The 24,725-nt window shown below is 39.3% G+C and overlaps 1 protein-coding gene across 4 annotated transcripts in view; it reads left to right on the top strand.

The window, feature by feature from the left end:
- Positions 1–24,725, top strand: part of slc35f3b (solute carrier family 35 member F3b) — a 166,002-nt gene that overhangs the window by 125,462 nt on the left and 15,815 nt on the right. For all 4 annotated transcript variants that reach the window (XM_062058325.1, XM_062058324.1, XM_062058327.1 and 1 more), the window contains 2 exons: positions 5,968–6,313; positions 23,821–24,040. In XM_062058325.1, coding sequence (XP_061914309.1) covers positions 5,968–6,313; positions 23,821–24,040 — 566 coding nt within the window. The remainder of the gene's footprint in view (positions 1–5,967; positions 6,314–23,820; positions 24,041–24,725) is intronic.

Below are 24,725 nucleotides of genomic sequence, written 5' to 3'. Positions count from 1 at the left end.
TAGTAATCTAATACCAAGTAGTTCATACTTGCCAACCCTCCCGTTTTTAGCGGGAGAATCCCGTTATTCAGCGCCTCTCCCGACAACCTCCCGGCAGAGATTTTCTCCCGACAAACTCCCGGTATTCAGCCGGAGCTGGAGGCCACGCCCCCTCCAGCTCAATGCGGACCTGAGACTGAGTGGGGACAGCCTATTCTCACGTCCGCTTTCCCACAATATAAATACGCTTGCAAGTTCCAAAACGAATGGAAACAAGAATTTCAGTTCATCCAGGACAGTTCGAAGGGGAAGGTGTATGTTGCCTGTAAATATGTAGAACAGACTTCTCCATTGAACACGGTGGCCGAAATGATTTCTCAGTCATGAACAGAGAAGTTAAACAGGACAATACTGCCATCTAATGGATAGATAATTCAAGTATTTCTTTTATGTAAATAAAATAAATATATATATATAGCTAGAATTCACTGAAAGTCAAGTATTTCATACATATATATACATATATATATATATATATATATATATATATATATATATATATATATATATATATATATATGAAATATATATGAAATACTCGAGTTGGTGAATTCTAGCGGTAAATAACCACACCCCCAACCACGCCCCCCAATCCCCACACCCCCCACCTCCTGATATTGGAGGTCTCAAGGTTGGCAAGTATGAAGTAGTTACAGGATCATACATTGGTCATATTCAAAGTCCTCATGTGTCCAGGGACATATTTCCTGAGTTTATAAACATAATATGAATTTTTTAAAAAGGAAAAAAGATTTTGTGACGATAAAAGAAATATCGATGTAATCATAGTAGTATCGACTAGATACGCTCCTGTACTTGGTATCATTATTATTGGATGTCAGGTGTAGATCCACTCATGGCATTTGTTTACATTCATGGTGTTAGTTTGCTGTTAGCGGTTAGCTACGGTGTGTAGTGAAGCATGTTTAGCTATTCCTCGTCCTGCAGGGATGATACTTGTAAGAAATTTATTTTTTTCTTGTCGCCATGGAGGTGAGGATTAGTGATTTAGAAGTAGCTAAAACACTGCTGACTGCGAATGGACGTTCGCCGCTGGCTAGCTCGCCATGTCTTAAAGCACCTCTTTTCTGAGGGCGTTTCAGCGTTATAACTTCACCTTTATCATTAGTTTTTTGACCAAAATGCGTTCGTTCTCCCTTTTCTGTCTACACACTGTGTCTGCTTGTAAGTACTCCGTGTGTGCGCGCTGCTGAACATGCTCCTCTGCTCGCAAAACCAGCAAAGTCGTGACGTGACGACGCGCCGTCATGCCCGGGAACTGGTACTTTTCAAACAGAGTACCGTTTTTGTTTCATTAGTACCGCGATACTATACCAGTACCGGTATACCGTACAACCCTAATATATATATATATACATACATATGTTGTTAAATGTAAAATGACTTAATTATTGTTTTCATGATTTACTTGATAAAGACACATGTAAGTAATTATTCAAAGATGTATTAATTTTTTTATTTAAATTTGTCCCATTTGGCCTTTTATACATTAGGACCGAGGCATCACATACAGTAGATCTCAGGTAGGGCCGTGGTTCTAGTGCATCTTTTTGGCGCACATTCGTGGCGGCGGAGACTACTTCCTGTTCAGTGTTACGTTGGTAAGTCAAGAATTAAGACATGTTTTTAGACCAGTTGTGCATCCTTATATATTTAGGATGCCTATTTTTATACCACATATATTAGTGTGTGAATAGGAGAAATAAAAAACAAGAACTTAAAGGGGCCTAATACACTTCCTTGTGGTCTGCATACCATGTAACGGAGAAGCTTTGGTCCAAATTGTATTTTTACAGACCATCTTCTTCACAAGTTAGAACTATACGCTATGTTTTATTTTTACGAATGGCAACAGTGGATGATTATAGCATCCAACCATATAACAATGTAAAGTATTAACCCACATTTCATGTGGCATGACGTGCTGCGCGTATCATCTATCCATTTTCTACCGCTTGTCCCTTTCGGGGTCACGGGCTGCATGTATCATAATCAATATTTTAGCTACTTACTCAATGGACAGTTGTCTCCTTGTTCCAGTTGGCTGGGGATGTTTTTTTCCAGTTCATTTTGGCTAAGCACTCCATTTATGTCGAAATAGCATGGCTCCAAGTTGCATGTTTCCAGCGTCAAAGTCACGCCAACATCACTCTCTCGGCTCCAGTCTGCTCCAACTTCCTTCGTGCTGGCTTCTAGAAGCAAAAGTTAATCCTCCATATATTCAGCTTAAAAAAAGATAAGGTTGTGAATCCTCATTTGTCTGTCATGATTAGAAAACACTCGCATTTGTTGCCAGAAGTCGGAAGTACCCTGTAATGGAAGCGGAAATAAATGCGCTCAGGAAATAAGTTCCAGCAATGTTTAAATACGGTAAATATTGTACATATTTCATATTTTTATGAATGTGTATGTTACCACATTATATATATACTTGCGGTGTGTGTATAAAACCTTGTTGGAGGGTTTGGGATTTTTTTTCCCCGAGGGCTTTAAAGGTTACAACGAAGACTATTATTAGCGTTTTTTTATAATCCTTTTAAACCCCCCCCCCCCCCCCCTCAAAAAAAATGAAAAAAAGAAATATGTTCTTGTCTTTAATAATGATTGTGAACAATAGGCAAAATTGCGCGGACGTATCGCAGCAATGGGCCAACGTGCTCAATGATGCGTAATGATACGTACATTTATCGACGCCGCACCCTGGAGACCCAAGAAGGACAAAAAGCAGACATGACCTTCAGGGGGAGACAAAACGCTCTTAGAGCTCAGAATAGAGAAACTTAATTCTCCCCGAATCAGCTTTCATTGCTGCCAAATGTGACCCACAGGGATTATTGTCCAGCATTGTCTCTGCACCAGAGAAGACAATAGGATTTCATTGCATTGCATCAGTTTGATGTTGGATTTTTTAACCACAACAGATAAACAAAGAGCGACTGTCTTGTTTCTTGTGCAGCATAAGCCCAGGGAAGCCGGAGCATTAGCATGGAAGGCGATAGTGATCAGGGAAGTTAATCTGCGATGCGATGAGACCATCTGGCAAGGTCACGGGCAGCCCGACCACCAAGGATGAACCGCCTGGTCGGGCATGATGGCTCTGTCTTATTCAGCTCTTTAGGAAAATGAACAGCTCATTTATTAATTTTTTTACAAGAGACAGGAAGTCAGGGGTGTCTAAAGTGAAGCTTGTTGTTATGGGCCATCTGCAAATTCTAAAAAATATATAAATTAATTATTTATAAAATATATTGTTAGATACAATAGTACCACAACTTACAAGCTTAATTGTTTTTGTGACAGAGCTCTGAACTCACAACACTTGTCAAATCCACATGTACCGTTGAAATAAATTAAAATTAATTCCTCTACCCCAAAAAAAACATTACAGTTTTAACTGGTAAGTTGCCTTTTATAACGCAAAACTAACTTTCAGATACACATATTGTATGAAAAACAATATAATGGAATGTACTACTAACAATTACAGCAGTTTTATGACGTAATATAATAATTTACCTTTGAGAGTGGACTTCATGGTATCTCCTAGCTGCTTCTCCATCAAACACACCATCAGCAGCTTTTTTATATTTTAATGGACATATGTCCACAGTTTAGATATTAATTTAATATTCTTGGCTGGTGTTAGGCTCAATCTGCTTCAGTATAGTGCAGACTAGCAGTGATGCACTCAAATTGCTTTGCCAAGTTGACAACACGCCTGGTCAGGTTTTGGATTTTTTATTTTTTTTATTCAATCAATCTACTTCTTCTCAGCACTGTCCCTTCAAACTTTCTTCCTTCCCATGGTTGGAAAACAAAGTTTTGTCGATCTTTAGCTATAAGCTTACGCTAGTAGGTAAGCCCAGATGTTTTGGGTGAACCTTACAGGGTTCTTTTGCTACGCCAAATAATGGCAAGGATGCTTGTAACTCAAATTTTTGCTTGCAACTTAAAGCATAACAATTAGCCCAGAGACAGCTCGTATCTCAAAACACAATCTTTTTCACTTATGATACAATAACTATGATAGCGCCTAGAGTAGTAGCTGATAAAGATGGGTTAAGCAAGAAACATACATACTTTTATTAGTGTGTATAGTGTGGAATGTTAAAAAAAGGTTTGATCAAGTGAAAATACAAAAATACAGTGAACAATTGTACCTATTTATTAGTAACCATCTGGAATGAACTTATGCTGTCTAAGTTGAAGTGGAGTGGTATTTTTTTTTTTTTTGGACAAAACCTAGTGGTCACAATAATTGATCATGACATGGTAACTTGAATGGTGTGCACGTTTGTTATTGAATACTTTCTAACACGCTTCTGCTTTGGAGACCGTGTATGTGTAAGTCATTTACATGAAACTATAATTATTTGATACTTGTTTGTATTGACAAATGATGTGTTTTAGACTGCAGTATTGCTTAAAAGATAATTATTAGTTGTGTCTAACTTGTGTGCGAATGTATGCTTAGTTGTTGTGTAGCTGTGTACCTTTTGTAAATGACTTCACTAAAATACAAGAAAAGACCGACATTTTGTGCTTACCAGTTAGATGTTAACTGGCTGTCCAGCATCGCACAAGTAAACACGCTGCAGGACTGCTTGTATCAGAGCTTATATTTTAGATGCAAGTGGATAGCATGTACTACATGTTTTTTGTTGTTGCTGATATCGGACAGTTTTACAAAGCAATGTGTCAATGTTTTGTTCAGATAGTAAACATTGACCTACATTGTTATGGTTTTTGCCTCTGAAATGCACAACATGTATGAAAAAGGCATCTTTTAATTTTTCCATCACAAGATTATACATGTTTTTTTTTTGGTTTTTTTCAATTGAATAAATTATAAATAAAAAATGAAATGATTATAAATGCCATTAACTGGTAAACACATTATTTTTTAATTAATTAATGTTATCAATAGGTTTATTCAATTCTGGCAGATACCATTCAGTGTAGTTTGGCTGGTTTAAATATTTTGTGCTGCTTTTTCCGCTGCATTGTAAAATGTATACAAACACATGTACTGAAGTGATTCAATCATTCTTCATGGGTTAATGACAAAATGTCTACTTTGTTTATCTTCTCATAGCAATCTTTTAAGGTAGGAATTAGGTCAGTTAGAAATTGCGGTGGTTCGAGGGAGGATGAGGAACATTTAATCAACTGATCCTTTAGTTTGTGTTGTATCCTGTATTGATTTTTTTTTGTACATTTGAAAGAAAAAAAGAACCTGTTTGTTGCGCTCATCAATCCTGGCCATCTTGTATTGGCTATTGTTAAAAATCAACAGGGTTTATTTCGGATAAAGGTCAATATTCGCCTGAAAACGCTGACTGAAACCTCTAAAAACTGGGTTGAAATCCATATCAGGTGACATCGTATTGATTGTTTAACCTAATTACTTATAAACCTTCAATGCTGTATGTGCAGCTATAGTTAGAATGCGGGATGACGTCATTCATTTAGATGATGTTGATGTTGTGGTTAGAAGTGTTGTCTTGGGGTTGTTTTGCAGTGTGGTCCAAACAAACAAACACAGACAGACACACACACACACACACACACACACACACACACACACACACACACACACACACACACACACACACACACACCTTACTGTGGGATTGTGTACTGGACCCGTCCTCATTTGTCCTCTGTTTGGCTGCAGCCTGTTATAGACTATCAGCAGCGTGCACTCGGATGTCTGATTGATTACCTTCAAGGCTGATTTAACTGTAGGAGAAGTGACAGCAAGGTGAACTGCAGAGAGATGCAGCAGCTTGAGAAAAACACAGAAAATTGCCAATCATCAGTATTTGATTGACATAATAGTTAAGCAACACACATTTCTAAGCATATACAATTGCAAACATGAGCACCTGTCCTTGAATCTCCCAGGGGAAGACCGGCCCAGGGAGCACGCGGTGCACGGCGGCCAAGATGTGCAGTCGGCGGCGGGTGCGGCAGGACCCGAGGCGGCATCCAGCAAGCGAAGGCTGCACTGTTGCATCCGGATAACGATGGTGCAGGTGCGGAAGGCCCTGTGGGGAGTCGCCATGGTGATGTGCGTTTGCTCGTCGTGGGCAGGCTCCACCCAGCTGGCCAAGTTGACCTTTAAGCACTTTGACGCCCCTTTTACCCTCACTTGGTTCGCCACCACCTGGAACTGCCTCTTCTTCCCGCTCTACTACATGGGCCACCTGTGCAAGAGTCCGGAGAGGCAAACGGCCAGACAGAGATTAAGGTGAGATTCTTCAAAGGTCAGAGGTAGGGATGGAACGGTTTATGAAAACAATCTGAACCGTTTGGTTGACCTTTCACGGTGGGCCCAAGAGCTTTTGTAAATATTTTTTTTCTTGCCATTTAAATATACAATTTGATAATATACCTGTGAACGTTTATTAAGAAGATCTCTTTAATCAAATTAAGAATGTGCAAGTCTACCTACACCTCCTATAAATAATACCAAATGGTTTGTCCCACCTGCAGAGCGGCAAGCCAAGCATGGAACACGTCACTCAACACAGACTTCATGTCATCAAAGTTCACGTTTAAGCATTCACACACTGCACCAGCATTCCATCTATGGCAGCATTGGAGAAAGTAATGTAGAAGTTTTACTTTTGCATCTCATTGCCCATAATTGTGGCGCTTTTAAAGATTGATTGACGTTAGAAACATAGGCGTCACTCGTTTTTAAAAAAGACAAGGGGAAGGCTTTACTTCCAGGAGATGCAATAATAATAACAAACAATTATGTATTATTACGATTACGACTACGATTATGATAATCCTGTGTGTCTCAGCTAATTTCTACTTTACACTCTGAAGTAAGGGAACACTTGACAAATATAAATCATATTTAAAGTTTGCAACTTGCTCAGTTAAAAAATGTTAAGCAAAAAGTATAACAAGAACTCTATTGGCGAACTTGTGTTTCCATTAGTGGTTTAACAGAACACATTGGTTTTAAAACGGTCTATATTTTTCACAATAACTACCTTTGTATAGTACAAAATTTTCTGGCCCAAATAAAAGGATTGGTGTTTACGGCGGTCACTCTGCGGTCTTGTCAACACGTACGCGCAGGGAGTGTGTGCACACATACAAAAGCAGTCCAAGAGCAGCCTTCCAGTTAAGCAAAATAAGTCTTCTAGCTAACAAAGATTGAAGGATTTGCTAAGAGAAGATAACAGAGGGGCTACACCGAATAGTCCACTTAGAGGATTCAGTTCAATCATTTTGTCAATTACCAAAGACAAGTATCAAAAGAGACTATTGGCACGGATCACACAATTCAGATATTCCATCATACATATTAGGTAGTTGAACCTTGGTATAATAAGTACAATGTATTAGCTGGCATTGGATAAGGCTGTGTCTTGTACAAATAGAAGACTTATAAACTCTACTTAAAATCTCTGTCCAGCTATGCTCATATAGGGTCAGTCGACTCACTCCTAAATCCTCCTCCCTGACTTAATTGAATTTAGAGACTGAGGGCGTAAAAGAAAAATTTGCTTACAAATAATTGATCCTTTTAAAGTTGGAAGTGGTGTTAGAAACACATCTAAAACTTTGTCAGTCCGTAAATCTGTAAACCTAGGGAAAGTATTACGAACAAAACTGCGGGTCTGTAGATATATATAAAAAAGTGTTTATTAGGGAGTGAAAATGTATCACAAAATTGCTGGAAAGAGGAAAAAGTGTTGTCAATGTATACATCTTTAATGTTGTTGATCCCCAGACTTGACCATCTTGTAAACGCATTATTGGGTGCAAGACTTGAAATAGTCTCAGAGCCAAAATAGCGCTTAAACTGAACCCAGATCCTAAATTAGGTTTTTTACGATTGGATTTTTCCCTTAGAGACACTGGTTTGGCTCAGTTTTCCTCCATAACCAGCCATAACGGAGGAGGATCAAATGCTTCATATTGCTAATATTTAAGAATTTGAAAGTTAGTGGCACAGTAGTAAAACCTAAAGTTTGGTAGTGCTAATCCTCCGACGATTTAGCTCTCTGCAAATATTGCTTACATAACCTGTGAGTCTTTTTATTCCAAATGAAGTCTAAAATCTGACTAACTTACGGAAGAAGGACTGAGGGAGAAAAAGTGGTATACACTGGAACAAATGGGAAAGTATATTCATTTTAACAGAGTTGACACAAGCCATTGTAGATTAATTAAGTAAGGAACAGTGATCAACATCTCCCTGGATTCTGGACAACAGTGGAACAAAGTTGGCTTAAAAAAACTCTGCAAGATCTGGATACTAAAGTACGTGAAACTTTGCAAGGCAATCTTAAATGGAAAATTGTGCAGAGGATATTTCTTAGCAGCCGAATTTCTAGGAAATATTTCACTTTTACGCAAGTTCAATCTGTAACCAGACAAATGTCCAAAACCTTGGAGAGTACTTAAGGCAGCTGGGACCGAGACGGAGATGTCCGAGACATATAGAAGAAGGTCATCTGCATAGAGAGAGACTTTCACCTGCACATTGTGTCTACATATGCCCATAATAAGCGGGTTGATACAAAGCGCTATTGACAGAGGCTCAATGGCAAGAGCAGAAAGCAATGGGCTCAGGGGGCAACTGTGCCGCGTGGAACGGTAAGAACGAAAATATTCGGATTGAATATTATTTGTCCTGACCGAGGCCTCAGCAGATGAATACAGGAGATGAATCCATTAAATAAAAAAGTTACCAAAAACAAATCTCTCCAGGACATAAAATAGATAATTCTACTTGACTCTGTCAAATGCCTTTTCATCATCCAGAGATATCACTGCCTCTTCAGTTTAAGAGCAGGCACATCATACAATGTATTGAAAGGACGTTGAATATTAGAAAAGGAGTGCCTATTCCGAATGAACTCGGTTTGACCCGCATTAATAATAGAAGGAAGAATAGTATCCAGACATAAAACCAGCAGTTTGGATAGTAATTTAAAGTCCACATTTAACGGGCTAATAGACGATACGAAGTGCACGACAAAGGGTCCTTGCCTTCTTTCATGAGGAAAGAAATTGAAGCTTCGTTGAGCGTTTGCAGGAGGTGGCCAGGTTCAAACGATTCAATGTACATGTTCAATAAAAGAGGGACTAGCTTATCCCAAAATGTTTAGAAACATTTGGGGAGGATAGCCGTCTGGTTCTGGGGATTTTCCGTTTTGCAGTGATGATTCATTCCGCGGCAGTAATTGGCCTCTCTAACTGTACCGCAGCGGACTGATCAACTGAAGCGATGTCCAGCTTGCCAAAAAAAATATCAAGCTCAGAAGCAGAACAATAAGCAGATGAGTATACATTCTTAAATACAGTATTGATCTCAAGATTATCTGTAACTATACCTGAATCGGATTGAATCTGCGGAATATAATGGGATGCTGATATCTGGCGTAGTTGATGAGCTAATAGTTTACCAGATTTATCGCCATGTTCATAGAACTAAGATCTTGAACGGAGCATTTGTTCAGTAGAACGGTCTGTCGCAAGGACATCAATCTTCTGCCTGTAGGCAAACAGCCCCTTTAGGTGAATAAGTCTATAAAATTGTGACTCTGTGCAAGCACTGTGCAACCTCTTAAAACTTTCACATCCCGCAGTTTTTAGACAGCCTCTCAGTGATGACTCAAACAGGGCAAAAATCATATATAATAGCTTACAGTTTATAGTTATAGTTATAGTTATTGTTTTAATTTAAATAAAGTAAACTCCAATGCTGATAAAGAATGTGCTTCACTTGATGTTGATGGTAAATAATGTGTCTATAAAGACAGTGTTGTTGACATATTTGGCAATAATAAAAGTGGATTATAGGGGTACGTGGTATTCTGGAGTATTTATTAAAAAGAACAACAATCTACACCGAACCAAACTAAAAACCTTGACTAACTAATCCAGAAAAACAAAAAGACTGTTTCTTGTTTTTATGATAATTTAAATTCCTGGTCAACCTTGGCTATGAAAAACATCCCTGACTTTGTGGACCTCGTCTTTGTAAATAGTTACAAAGATTCAGACTGTGTCACCTCATTGACATTTCAAATTAAATTCTCACAATGCTGCAAGCTGTTAGAATCTTTGGGGGTAATATAACTATCAGCTGACACGGCATAATTTAAATATTTGACCCTCAGCTCTCTTCTTCTGTGTCCATCTGCTCTATTCTCCTCTTGCTGTGCATGAGATCGTTTTTTTTAACCTTACCTAACTTTTTATTTCTCTTTGGAAGCAACCCTTCTGGTGTCTTATTCTAAGTCCAATAGTAAGTAAGTAACTACATTTTATTTATAAAACGCTATTCATCCAAAAAAAAAATCACAAAGCGCTGTGCAAAACATAGGTGAATTAAAACAACAATTCAATTAAAACAACAGGGGCAACATTATAAAAAGTGGATTAAAAATTATATTTAAAAAGTTAATTAACTAAAAGTTTTACTAAAAAGAGAAGTCTTCAAATGTTCCTTGAAAGTGACAACACAGTCAAGTTCACGGAGGGGGGGACTGGTGCATTTATTCCAGAGTCTGGGGGCTACATACAGCCAGGAATGCCAGGTCTCCAAAGGTTTTAAAATGAGTTTTTGGGATCTTCAGGAGACTCTGGCCTGAAGACCGGAGGCTGCGCCCTGAAGTGTAGGGGCATAACAAATCAGTGACGCACAAAAAGTCAGGACTAAAATCTTAAACTCTATGCAGAATTTGACTGCAAGCCAATGAAGACTGGATAAAACAGGGGTGATATGGGTTGTTCTGGACGCACCGGTCAAAAATCTGGCAGCCGCATTCTGTACAGACTGAAGTCTCATTAGCGCTGCCTTGTTGAAAAGAGTGGAAAGAGAATTGCAATAGTCAATATGAGATGAAATGAGCGTGTCAATGATCATTTCGAGATCCAATTTTGACAGCAAATTTCTCACTTTAGATATTTCTCAGGTGATAAAAACAGTTTTTGGTCAGTTGACGACAGTGACCCTCCAAAGACATTGACTGATCCAACACAACCCCAAGGTTTCTGAGGCTTCTTTTAACAGATGCATCAGGAGCACCAAAAGAGTTCTTGTTCAGGGGGATATTTTTATTGGGAGCAATTGTCAGACTTTCCGTTTTGTTAGAATTTATCTGGAGGAAATTTGAGGACAACCAGTTTTTGATACAGGATACACATTCCAAGAACTCCGATAAAAAGTGAAACTCTGAATCATTTAAGGAGCAATACAGTTGAATATTATCTGCATAGAAATGATAAGAAACATTTTTAAAACTACGGATCAACCTACCAAGAGGCATCGGGTGCAACAAAAATAAAACAGGCCGCAGAACAGAACCCTGGGCCACACCACATGACAGGTTGGACACATTGGACATTACATTATTAAAGCAACATTAAAAGTTCTTCCATTTATATAAGAAGTAAACCACTGGAGAACAGCACCAGAAAACCCCATCCCAGATTTGAGTCGATCAATCAGTATACTGTGATCCACAGTATCAAAGGCAGATGTCAAATCGAGTAAAACCAAAACTGTGTAGCGAGCAGAGTCAGCGGTCATCATCACGTCACTGGAAGCTTTCAAAAGAGCAGTTTCGGTGGAGTGAAATTACCTAAAGCCAGATTGGTATTTATCATAAAAATCCTGCTGTTCCAAATATGAGGTCAGCTGCTTAGCTACCACTTGTTCCATGATTTTTGACATGAAGGGAAGTTTTCATATTTTGGCCGGTAATTTATAGGCTCCACCGGATCAAGATGAGTGTTTTTAAGAATGGGATTCACCACAGCACATTTAAAAAAGCTGGGGATCGAGACAGACTGAAGTGAAAGATTGATCGATTTTACCACCCAAGGACCAACAACATCAAAAACATTTAAGAACAGTGGAGTAGGAACAATGTCCACAGGGCTCGATGTGGGTTTCATCTTGCACACTAAAAACCTGAACATCCTGTAGGCTGACAGGGGTAAAGGAAGGCTATGATGAGCACACAGTTGGTGCCTCGGTTTTCGGCGAAAATCTTCCCTGGAAATATGTCTTGGTTTTCATACACTGTCACGGTTTGAGTACGATTGAACACTCGGTCACTTAGTCTGTGAGCTTTTTTGTTGCGTAAGGCTACAAAATAACCACCATAGAGCAAACTAAAATAGTAGCATACATTAATAGTCCAATTCAAATCAACAAGCGCCTTAAAGTCGATGTTTCCAGAGTGCCACTAAACGCAGCGCACAGCTACAGTAAGTCCAGCCTAACAATCAAAGGAAATATGTAATAATCCATCGTAGTTTTTGTAGATAGCCTGCATGGGGCCTTGTGTATTAAAAGGGAACAGCATTTTATTTTATTTTGCCTATCATTCCCAATCCTTATGTGAGACAAGTCTATTGTGACAGCAATAGGTGGCAAGGAGATAAACTAATAGACGTCCTCACAAATATTAATATGAATATGAAGCATTAAATACATTGATGAAAAAGTACATTTTGTGTCCTTGCCTCAATCTTTTACATAGTTAAAATCAAATGTTGGTAAAGCCCCTGCGACAACCTCTGTGTGTCGCCAAAGTCTCCACATCATGTAGAAATGTGCGTACGCCACCAATGAAGTTGATATGAGGTACCACACATTTCCACACTCAGTTCAATTTTGATACAGCTCAACTTTGCTGTGAAAAAGGGCACACAGTAGGGAAGGGATTCTTATGGCCCCATTCCTGGGTGGAGCTCGTGTGAGAGGAAGGTGGGGGGGTTAATCATTTTGCAATGCAGTCTGCTGAAAATGATGAAAAGCGCCACTGTACATAGCAACTGACGCTGCGGTCAAAGTTGGAATTGCCACAAAACACATTCTAAGATATTCAACTGTCTTCTACCGTCTGGCAGCTAGAGTGGATAGTTCACCCCTAAATTTGTCACGTTTTACGTGTCGGGTAAACCGCGGCGAATTGGGCCATATTCCAACTGTATGCCAGGTTTTTGTGCATATGCACGCTTAATACACAAGGCCCCATGTCTTGCACTGTCTTCTTGATGATAGAGATGGAATTTGCCCGTGCTAAGAGAGCTACAAGTGCTGCTTGGGGTCCCTCATTTTAAATGTACCACAAAGATTAGTTCCCCCTTTACATCAGCAAGGAATCCAAAGTGGGAGGAACACGCAAGACTGCACATAAGATCGTAAGCCTCCGGGGTCGTGTTGTGCCGAAAAGCTGCATCACATGTAATGTATAAAAAAAGGTACACAACATTGTTTTAACTAAAAATTATTACTACCACTTTTGAAAACTTCAACTATGTCGTGCTTTTGTCCTATTCATTTATATTAAGAAAGCATTGTGGAGCAAGGTGCTTTCAATCATATGACAATTCAACTGTAATTGAAGGTCAGGCATGTTCATTGTAGGCATGTGTGAGAACATAACAGCCAAAACAACAATGGTGGACCACAGAGCTACTTACGACACATCCTCAGCAAAGTATACATTCAAGGTACCATTGCGGCATCGGGCAAAATATGGAAGTTAATTTGTTTTTTTATTACGAAAGGTTTTTTGTTTTTTTTACACTGAATTTGTGTAACTTAATTTTTAGTGTTTGAATTTTGTGAGCGGAATTTTTTACATCAAATTATGCTGACAATTTTAATTGTAAAAAAATTTGGTGTATAAAAATTCCATATCGAAAAATTCGCAGCTTCAAAATGCAACACTCACTTCCGGTAAATTAAGACTGAAGCAATCAGTCCCTCAGAACCAGTCAATGAGGTGTCACGTTTGAAGTCACGTGACACGGGTCTTGCAAAACAGTATAAAAAGGCAAATAACTGGGCTACCCGGGCATAATACAACATAAAAAACATTTCAATGGATGTGTTCAAACTATAGAAATTATTCTAATGGTTAAATTATACACTTTTTATTGACAGACAAAGCTCTGCTTCATGCAGACGAGGCATGAACAGAGTGAGGCAGAGTGGGCGGGGCTTGTTTACTGAGCACTAGTGTCAGACAGAGGCAGAGTTCTACAGCAAAGTTCTGCAGAACAGTGATATTACACCGAATGTGTGGATGTTTTTTACCCTTGGTGTTTATGTTTTTCCATATTTGTTGCATCTTTGTTGCTCTTCCTCGATTATAAAAGATGTCAATCAAGGAGTTGGTCTGGGAAGCAGAGGAGCAACTTATATATTCTCAATATTCACTGTTTTATTGTTCGTAGTTAGTATTGTAAATCCCACATTATGTCTTTTCAGTACAAAACTAAAAAGACCATCTCAAAAACGGAATGAGCTTTATTTTTTTTACTGGATTATATGACAGTCAGAATGTACTAGTACATAAAAATATAGAATGAGGATTTACAATATTAACCATGAACAATAAAACACCAAATATTGAGAATATTTGAACCTTGCTCCTCTAATGCAGACCACCTCCTTGATCGAGTTTTATAATCAAGCAAGACCAACAAAGATGCAACAAACACGGCGAAAAATAAGGGCATAAGGATTAAAAAACATCCACTTATTTGATATAATAACACTGTTCTGCAGAACTTTCTACAACAAAATTCTGAGGCACAGTGATATTATATCGAGGTCTCAGGCTGGTCGCCGCCACGCCCACTCTGCCCCGCCCTTTTTCAATCAATCAATCAATGTTTATTTAAATAGCCCTAAATCACAAGTGTCTCAAAGGGCTGCACAAGCCACAACGACATCTTCGGTACAGAGCCCACATGAAGCATGAAGCAGCGCTTCCCATGGTTACCGTAGTGTTTGGTTAATCTATTAATGACCAAACTTTGTCTTGTGAACGACGAGCTTACGCTCAAACAGTTATTCCTCCCTCCATGAATGCATCCAAATATCTATCTATATAGCCCATGTCTTCTTTGTTACGTTTACCTGAACATCAAAAAATGTAATTCACAAAATTCAAACAAAGATTTCAGCTACATAAATTCAGTGTAAAAAAAAAAAAAAAAAAGCTTTCGCAATAAAGACACAAATTAACCTCCATACAAAGTTATGTTACCAAGTTCTAACAGTTCCATTCTAAACCCACATATATACTGACTAGTCCAGGGGTCGGCAACCCAAAACGTTGAAAGAGCCATATTAGACCAAAAATACAAAATACAAATCTGTCTGGAGCCGCAAAAAATTATAAGTCGTATATAAGTCTTATAATGAAGGCAACACATGACGTAAGTGTCTATATTAGCTATATTAGCCTACTATCAAAATGACTATGTGTCGCAGGCTGAAGCAAATCTTCGTTGACAGAAATGTTGAAATTTAATATTTATTCTACACATTTTTACTACATTAGAAACCATTCGTAAATCAGAGGCTACTCAGAAGGTGAGATAACTCCTGCAAATGACTGGCTTTTAATGGCCAAAGGTATAGAGGTGTGTGTCCAAGTAAAAGGAAACGACAGGCTGTCTTCTTTTAATAGATTTATTACAATCTTTGGCAAGCTAGGTAACGTTTGCTGTGGTCTGGAACAACATGGCACACAAACAACTATCAGAAATGCCGCCAATATTACATACAGATAATGTGTCATGAGACATGCAAATATAAATTAAACACACAGAGGACATAAGTAAAGAACATTTAATGGGCTCAAATATACCTACAAATGAGGCATAATGATGCAATATGTATAAACAGCTAGCCTAAATCATACTTGCCAACCCTCCCGTTTTTAGCGGGAGAATCCCGATATTCAGCGCCTCTCCCGACAACCTCCCGGCAGAGATTTTCTCCCGACAAACTCCCGGTATTCAGCCGGAGCTGGAGGCCACGCCCCCTCCAGCTCAATGCGGACCTGAGACTGAGTGGGGACAGCCTGTTCTCACGTCCGCTTTCCCACAAAATAAACAGCTTGCCTGCCCAAAGACGTCATAACATCTAGGGCTTTTATAGAGTGCACAACTGCGCACACAACAAGGAGACGAAGCAGAAGAACGAGGAAATTACAGACATGGCGGCCGAAATGATATACTCATCATGAACGGAGAAGTTAAACAGGACAGTACTGCCATCTAATGGATAGCCACTGGAACACTGAAATTCAAGTATTTTTTTTTTTTCTATGTAAATAAAATAAAATAAAAAATATATATATATAGTTAGAATTCACTGAAAGTCGAGTATTTCATACATATATATATATATATATATATGAAATATATATGAAATACTCGAGTTGGTGAATTCTAGCTGTAAATAACCACGCCCCCCCCGACCAAGCCCCCCCCCCACCTCCCGATATTGGAGGTTTAAGGTTGGCAAGTATGGCCTAAATAGCCTGATTAGCACTCCAACAATTCAATAACATCAACAAAGCTCACCTTTTCACATTCACGCACAGTATAAAACTTTTGGTGGACAAAATGAGACAAAGAAGAAGTGCAAGATTTTACATGTAAACAAACTGTTGCGTCAGAGTCCACACTATGGTGAGTTCAAGAACCGCCAAAATTAGTTGGACAAAACAATGTTCACCAAATACTCATATTAAACATATTAAACAGTGGGCTTTCTAACAATTGGGAAGGTTTGTGTCATGTTTGTCCTCAAACAAAAACCATACTAAAACTAAAAACATATTTTCCCCACATCTTTTTCCATTTTCAATCCTTTTTTAAAAATGCTCCAGGGAGCCACTAGAGAGCCGCGGGTTGCTGACCAAAACACGGCTTCCACTAAGCGTTACTTTAAAAAAGCGACATTGCCAACTACTGGCTTGGCAGGCGTATTTTATAGTTTTCATCCATGCTCAAGTCTGTAGGAACAAAGAACATACAGAGGCTCATCTCTGTATGTTCTTTTATGGTGCTCGTAAGCAAGCTGAAGAAGGCCACAAGATGCCAACAACACTTAGCAGAAGTGATGGCTCTGATTGACAACTTGTGTGACAAGATGCTTCCTAACACCTCTTCTTTCCTTTCTTCCTTCCTGCTGTTTCCTGGCGTCGCTGACAACACACGCCAACACAGCGAATTACTAGTAGATAAATTACTTTGCAATCCAACAATAAACTCTTACTCAGCAAACATTTGCCCGTCCTTCAAGGACATGGCGATTGTATTGGACGAACGCCACAGCAGCTTTCTCCACATGTAATGTTCAACCTCAAAGGATCAGTCAGCGTTTTCTGCAGCCTGTGCATTAATTACTGTGCTGAATATTATCAAAAGAGATACAAAGATACAATTTGTTTTGTAAAGAGTAAGGCTGTCAATAATAACAAGTTAACTAATGTGATTAATCACAAAAAAGTTATTGCATTATTAATTTGTATACGCAGATTAATATTGCAATTTATTTCGAACGTACATGCTACTTTACCTAAACCGCAGATGGTTACTTAAAAGGCAAAGCAGGTTATTATACAGTAAATGATGAGGTCAGTGCATATGTTAGTGCAAAGAAGAGAGCGGAGACTCCGACTGGTGTGTTCTCTAACAGATTTAATTCAAGTAAAACATTTCTTCAAAAAATCCTGTATGAGATTTTGACAATAAAATTGCATTTGTGTCCAAATATTTGGGCCAGTTAATTTACAATATGCAAGTGAGTAATAACCTGTGATTAATCCAAATTCTAACGTGTGATTAATCTGATTTGAAAAAAGGAACAATTGGCAGCACTAGTAAAGAGAACTGAGCTGAATGAGTTATGTACCACTTTCCACAAAAGATCACCTAGATGTTTTTGTATTCTCTACAAATTTAAATAATATTTTTGGGGCTTTTTTTTGTTGTTGCAATTTTATTAGAACCTTTTGTACTTTCCCTACTAAAATTGCAACAAAAATATGAATGCAATACTATTTCAAGTAATAGCATTATATATTATATGTAGTATATAGTAGTCATAGAATAAAATATATATCCAAGAGGGCAGCATGTCCAGTGCCTCTCTCTGGACTAAATTGTTTTAATGGTTGTTAGTGCTTTTTTATCGGCTTTTATTTCTTCAAAAGTTGCAGTTTAATGTTTTTATTGAAATTTCTTCACCAGCTCTTGAGAATTGTGGACTTTTAATAAGTTTAACTTAGGCTCTACTACACTTCGAACCTGGGCTTACAGGCCAGAGCCTGCCGCATCCATCTCCACCCGGAACCTGGGCTAACAGGCCAGAGCCTGCCGCATTCATCTCCACCCGGAACCTGGGCTAACAGGCCGGAGTCTGCCGCATCCATCTCCACCCGGCACCTGGGCTAACAGGCCGGAGCCTGCCGCATCCATCTCCACCCGGAACCTGGGCTAACAGGCCAGAACCTGCCACATCCACCGCCACCTGGAGCTTGAGCTAAAAGGCCAGAGCCTGCCGCATCCATCTCCACCCGAAACCTGGGCTAACAGGCTGGAGCCTGCCGCATCCATCTCCACCCGGAACCTGGGCTAACAGGCCGGAGCCTGCCGCATCCATCTCCATCCGGAACCTGGGCTAACAGGCCAGAACCTGCCACATCCACCTCCACCTGGAGCTTGAGCTAAAAGGCCAGAGCCTGCCGCATCCATCTCCACCCGAAACCTTGAATAACAGACTGGAGCCTGCCACATCCACTTCCACCTGGAGCCTGAGCTAAAAGGCCAGAGCCTGCCGCATCCATCTCCATCCGGAACCTAGACTAACAGGCCGGAGCCTGCCGCATCCATCTCCACCCGGAACCTGGGCTAACAGGCCAGAACCTGCCACATCCACCTCCACCTGGAGCTTGAGCTACAAGGACAGAGCCTGCCGCATCCATCTCCACCCGAAACCTTGAATAACAGACTGGAGCCTGCCACATCCACCTCCACCTGGAGCCTGAGCTAAAAGGCCAGAGCCTGCCGCATCCATCTCCACCCGGAACCTGGGCTATCAAGCCGTAGCCTGCCACATCCACCTCCACCCGGAACCTCGGCTAACAGGCCTGAGCCTGCTACAGTACATCCACCTCGCCTGGGTCAACAAGTCTGAGCCAGGAAAATAGCTGAGGCTGTGCTACTTACAAACTATTGCATAACGGTTTCTGCTCATGTTTTTCAATATGAAGATGATGGAATTTTTAAAAGCTTTATTATATGTGTTGACCGTTTGGAATTGGAGACCAAGCAGTGCTCCTGGGGTGAGTACAGCTAATATTATGCAAAGCATGTGTGATACTTACTATAGTGGCTCTAAACCTAATGAAGCTGGGCACCCTGAGCCACCACTGACTAATTTAGTTTTGGTTTTCAACTTCAGTCTGCCTGGGTTTTTTACCTAAACTTCCACGATTTTCTTGCTTAGTATATAAACTTACACTTTCACTTGAAAAAAACAATGCTGGGCTTCAACATTGGAAACATATAAGACTGTTTCAAAATGTAATGTGAAGCGAAGATTGATGATGACTGTATTACTCTTACTTTTATCTGGAAATGTGCAACCAAACCCTGGTTCTGAGTTGAAATGTGTCCAAACCCCTGCTGATTTCAAATGAATGCATGGGTTGAATATTGTTCATCTTAATGTGCGCAGCTTATTAGCCAAAAATGTGGGTGAAATCAACAGAAGCAGATATAAGATCATTTTTTAAACATGGTTAACCAAATCTATTTCTAATGATGACATCAACATACTTGGATACAATGTTCATCGTACGGATAGGCCCAAGAAAGGTGGCGGCGTAGCAATTTATGGAAAATCAAGATTTGATGTAGCATTTGTTTTAGCTGAATCTATTTCTAATCAAATTGAGTTTTTAGCTCTGAATGTGGAAGTAGTGAAGCGACTCTTTATCAGTTTTGTGGGGTGCTTCAGGCCTCCATCTGGCACCAAGGAATCATTAACTTTAGAGCATCTTTTATCCAAATTAAATTATAATGAACTTTTATTGGCCAGAGACTTAAACTGGGACTGGCTGAATGCAGTTTCTGGTGAATTTAAATCCTTCTGTACCTTGATTAATCTTAGCCAGTTGGTCAACCTACCTAAAATGTAAAGAGTCCTGATAAATCTACTTTGATTGACTTAATCTTAACAAACGTCTCTCATAAAGTATCATCTTTGGGTGTGTTCTGCATTAATTTAAGTGATCATTGTGTTGTTCCTGCAGGAACACTAAAATCCCCATGTGCAATCCAAGTATTATTTGTCAGAGAAATTTAAAAATCTTTATTGAACAAGCTTTATTGATTTGTCTTTGGTTAATTGGGGGCAACTGAGTCTGTTGCCAGATGTCAAGCTGGCTCGGGCATATTTCAAGGAAAGTTTTATCAAGGTTGTAAACAAACATGCTCCTATCAGGAAATTCAACGTTAAGGGATGAGAGAACCCTTTGTTTTGGTTTTCTGCAGAATTGTCAGAGTCCATCCATTAACGCAATGTGGCATGGGCCAAAGCCAGGAAAGATGATTCTCCTTCTGATTGGTCTAACTTTAAACATTTGAGAAATAAATGTATTTCTCTTATCAAGAAGGCTAAATCAGAATATTACTTATCTGTCAAAACTGAAAACCTAAACAATCCACAGAAGTTTTGGACAGTGATACAGTCTCTATCTGTAAATAGAAGACCTTAGGCTCTTCCAAAATATGTCTTAAAAAATTCTGTCCCTGTCTATGATAGGAACGAGGTCTTAAATAGCTTTAACACGTGTTTTGTAGCTACTAGTTTTAAGTGCATAAAGCTATCAAAGCATGCAGGAAACCACCCCCCAAGCCAGACTTGATAGAGCCCTACTTCTTGAAAAAAGCAGCTGATTATGTAGCACAGCCTCTTACGGTTCTTTTTAATCTTTCAATCCAAAACAAAGAAATCCCACTCATTTGGTAATCAGTTTTGTTACCCCTTTGTTAAAAGGAAGTGATCAAGCTGTTTTAACTAACTACAGGCCAATATCAAATGTGTGTGTTTTGTCAAAAGTTGCTGAATCTCTTGTCTGTGATCAACTGAAAAAGTTCCTGTACTCTAACAAACTTATTTCTAAACTTCAATCCGGCTTCAGGAAAAAGCACAGTACCATCACGGCTGCTACAAAAGTGATAAATAATATACTTGTTTCGCTTGACAAAAAACAGTATTGCGCTTCCCTTTTTATTGATCTGTCAAAAGCTTTTGACACTGTGGATCATGCTATTTCAAAGTATAGGCTTCTTTGTTTGGTACAACATGATCTAATCATGTTGTTTCCTGGTTCACAAATTATTTGAGTGACAGAAGCCAGAGTATTAAAAGTGACCGTCTGTGTTCTGAATTTTTAAATGTCCACAAGGGAGTGCCACAGCGTTCAATATTAGGACTCCTCCTGTTCATCATGTATATCAACGAATTAGGACAAAATGTGTCTGACGCTAATATACATTTTTACGCTGATGACACAATCATTTACTGTTTTGGTTTGAACCCTGCTATAGCTGTAGAACCTCTGCAGAAAGATTTTGATGTGATCCAGCACACACGTCTGCAGCTAAAACTAGTCCTCAATGTCGAAAAGACAAAATTAATGTTGTTTTTAAACACTAAGAAGGTTCCTCAAACTATCCCCTTAGTGTCCACACTTGAGGGAAATGACGGAGGTGGTTTACACGTACAAATATCTCTGTATTTTACTGGATGACTTCCTGACTTTAAAGGCCTACTGAAACCCACTACTACCGACCACGCAGTCTGATAGTTTATATATCAATGATGAAATCTTAACATTGCAACACATGCCAATACGGCCGGGTTAGTTTACTAAAGTGCAATTTTAAATTTCCCGCAAAATATCTGCTGAAAACGTCTTGGTATGATGACGCTGCGGATGTGACGTCACGAGTTAGACAGGACATTTTAGTCCAGCACCGCGGCCAGCTTAAAGTCATCAGTTTTCATCGCAAAATTCCACATGATTCTGGACATCTGTGTTGGTGCATCTGTTGCAATTTGTTCATTGCATTATGGAGAAAGAAGCTGAGCAAGCAAAGAAGAAAGTTGTCGGTGCGAAGCGGAGTATTTTGCGAGGGAAGTCAGCAACACAACACAGCCGGTGTTTCATTGTTTACATTCCCGAAAGATGCAGTCAAGATCGAAGAACTCAGACAACAGAGACTCTTACCAGGAGGACTTTGACTTCGATACACAGACGCCTGTAGAGAACTGGGACAACACAGACTCTTACCAGGATTACTTTGATTTGGATACACAGACGCAGACGTGGTACCGTGAGTACGCAGCTGCGCTTCCAAAAATTTGATCGCTTGCACGTACGTGCGTGTCACATACGTAACTTTGGGTAAATATATAAGCTTTATGAACCTTGGGTTAGGTGAACGGTCCTTTGGGCTGAGTGATTGTGTGTGTTGTGCAGGTGTTTGAATTGTATTGGTGGGTTATATGGACGGGAGCTAGGAGCTAGCATAACAAACATCTAGGTGTTTTTATGCGGGATTAATTTGTGGCATATTAAATATAAGCCTGGTTGTGTTGTGGCTAATAGAGTATATATATGTCTTGTGTTTATTTACTGTTGTAGTCATTCCCAGCTGAATATCAGGTCACCCCCGGCTCTCACAGCATCTTCCCTATCTGAATTGCTTCCACTCCCCACTAGTCCTTCACTTGCACTTTCCTCATCCACAAATCTTTCATCCTCGCTCAAATTAATGGTCCGAATCTCTCTCACTTCTGGCCGCCATCACTGTAAACAATAGGGAACTTTGCGGAAATGTTCAACTGACTACGTCACGCTACTTCCGGTAGGGGCAAGGCTTTTTTTTGTCAGATACCAAAAGTTGCGATCTTTATCGTCGTTGTTCTCTACTAAATCCTTTCAGCAAAAATATGGCAATATCGCGAAATGATCAAGTATGACACATAGAATAGATCTGCTATCCCCGTTTAAATAAAAAAATGTCATTTCAGTAGGCCTTCAAAGCCCCATATAGACAATCTTGTGAAAAAACTTAAACTCAAATTGGGCTTTTTCTTTCAAAATACATGTTGTTTTTCTTTTGAGGCAAAAATGTGCCTTGTCACTACAACATTTTAATCTATTTTAGACTATGAAGACCTGTTATACATGAATGCCTCCGCTCACTGTCTACATGAGATTGACACTGTATATCATGCTTCTCTGAGGCTCATAACTAACCGTAGGGCCTTGACCCATCATTGTGAGCTGTATTCTCAAGTGGAATGGCCTTCTTTGTCCTCTAGGAGGCTGGGTCATTGGTATACTTTCATTTATAAGGCAATTCTTGGTCTACTGACCTCCTACATTTGTAATTTAATCACACGGAGGAGTGTTGACTCTTATTGTTTGCTTTCAAATGATCATTTGTTGCTCACTGTTGCATTTGCCCGCATAGAACTGGGGAAAAGGGCTTTTGTTTACTCTGCTCCTTTTACATGGAACATGTTGCAAATTAAGTGAAAATTAACTGAATTTATTTCATTGAACACTTTTGAGTCCAGATTGAGAGCACTTGAGATGACGTTTTTATATTGCTACGGTTTTTCTTAATGTGTATGACATGTATTTTTATGTAACTCTATCTTAAGCTTCCTCTTGGCCAGGACTCCCTTGAAATTTTTTTTTTTTTTCATCTCAATGGGACTTTCCTGGTTAAATAAAAATAAATAAAATGTACTTAATACATGATAAAATAGTAAAAGTGTCAAAAGACACTCACTTCTCGCTTGTATGCTTGCTTATTGATTGCACACATTGATTTAAATCCCTCCCCCTGTGTGATGTGTATCTTGTCTCTGCACAGGGAGTGTTGTCGGTTTTTTGGGGATGACGGGCTGAACCTCAAAGTGTTTTTCACCAAGGTGGCCCCATTCGGCCTGCTGTGGATCCTCACCAACTACTTGTACCTGCAGGCCCTCAGGAAGATCAACACGACGGATGCGTCTGCGCTCTTCTGTTGTAACAAGGCCTTCGTCTTCCTGCTCTCCTGGATTGTACTCCGAGACCGCTTCATGGGGGTCAGGGTGAGTTCAGGGATCACATCTGCAGCAGGAAAACAGGATAATGTGCTTGTGGCTTACACATTACAATAATAATATGTGCCCTATATATTGTGAGATGAACACATTGATAAAATTGAATATAATGTACTGCATCAAACAACTTATATTTATTAACACAAATCAGAATATATTTGTAAATTAAATATAGCAGACCCAAATAATTTCCTAAACACATTCAATCAATCAATCAATGTTTATTTATATAGCCCTAAATCACAAGTGTCTCAAAGGGCTGCACAAGCCACAACGACATCCTCGGTACAGAGCCCACATAAGGGCAAGGAAAACTCACCCCAGTGGGACGTCAATGTGAATGACTATGAGAAACCTTGGACCTTGTACGTCACTAAAATACTTTTCCTTCCTATAGCGATTACTGCTTATAATACTAGTATACATTAGGGATGGGTAAATGATGCCTCAGTTAGTGTATGGCAGACTGACTAGCTGTATTGACACTGTGTTGCTGTTTCATAACAGTCACCCGCTATTTACTGGTTTAAAAAAGTTACAATAATTAACATGCAGATAAAAATTAATAGCAAATACAGTAGTACCTCAACTTACAAGCCTAATTGGTTCTGTGACGGAGCTCTCAACTCAAAACACTTGTATCTCAAGATAAATAAGAATCAATCAATCAATC

The sequence above is a fragment of the Entelurus aequoreus genome, linkage group LG09, assembly GCF_033978785.1.
Source record: "Entelurus aequoreus isolate RoL-2023_Sb linkage group LG09, RoL_Eaeq_v1.1, whole genome shotgun sequence".
NCBI classification, from domain to species: Eukaryota; Metazoa; Chordata; class Actinopteri; order Syngnathiformes; family Syngnathidae; genus Entelurus; species Entelurus aequoreus.
Note: the sequence above shows the minus strand (reverse complement) of the source record. Positions and strands in the feature narration are given on the sequence as shown.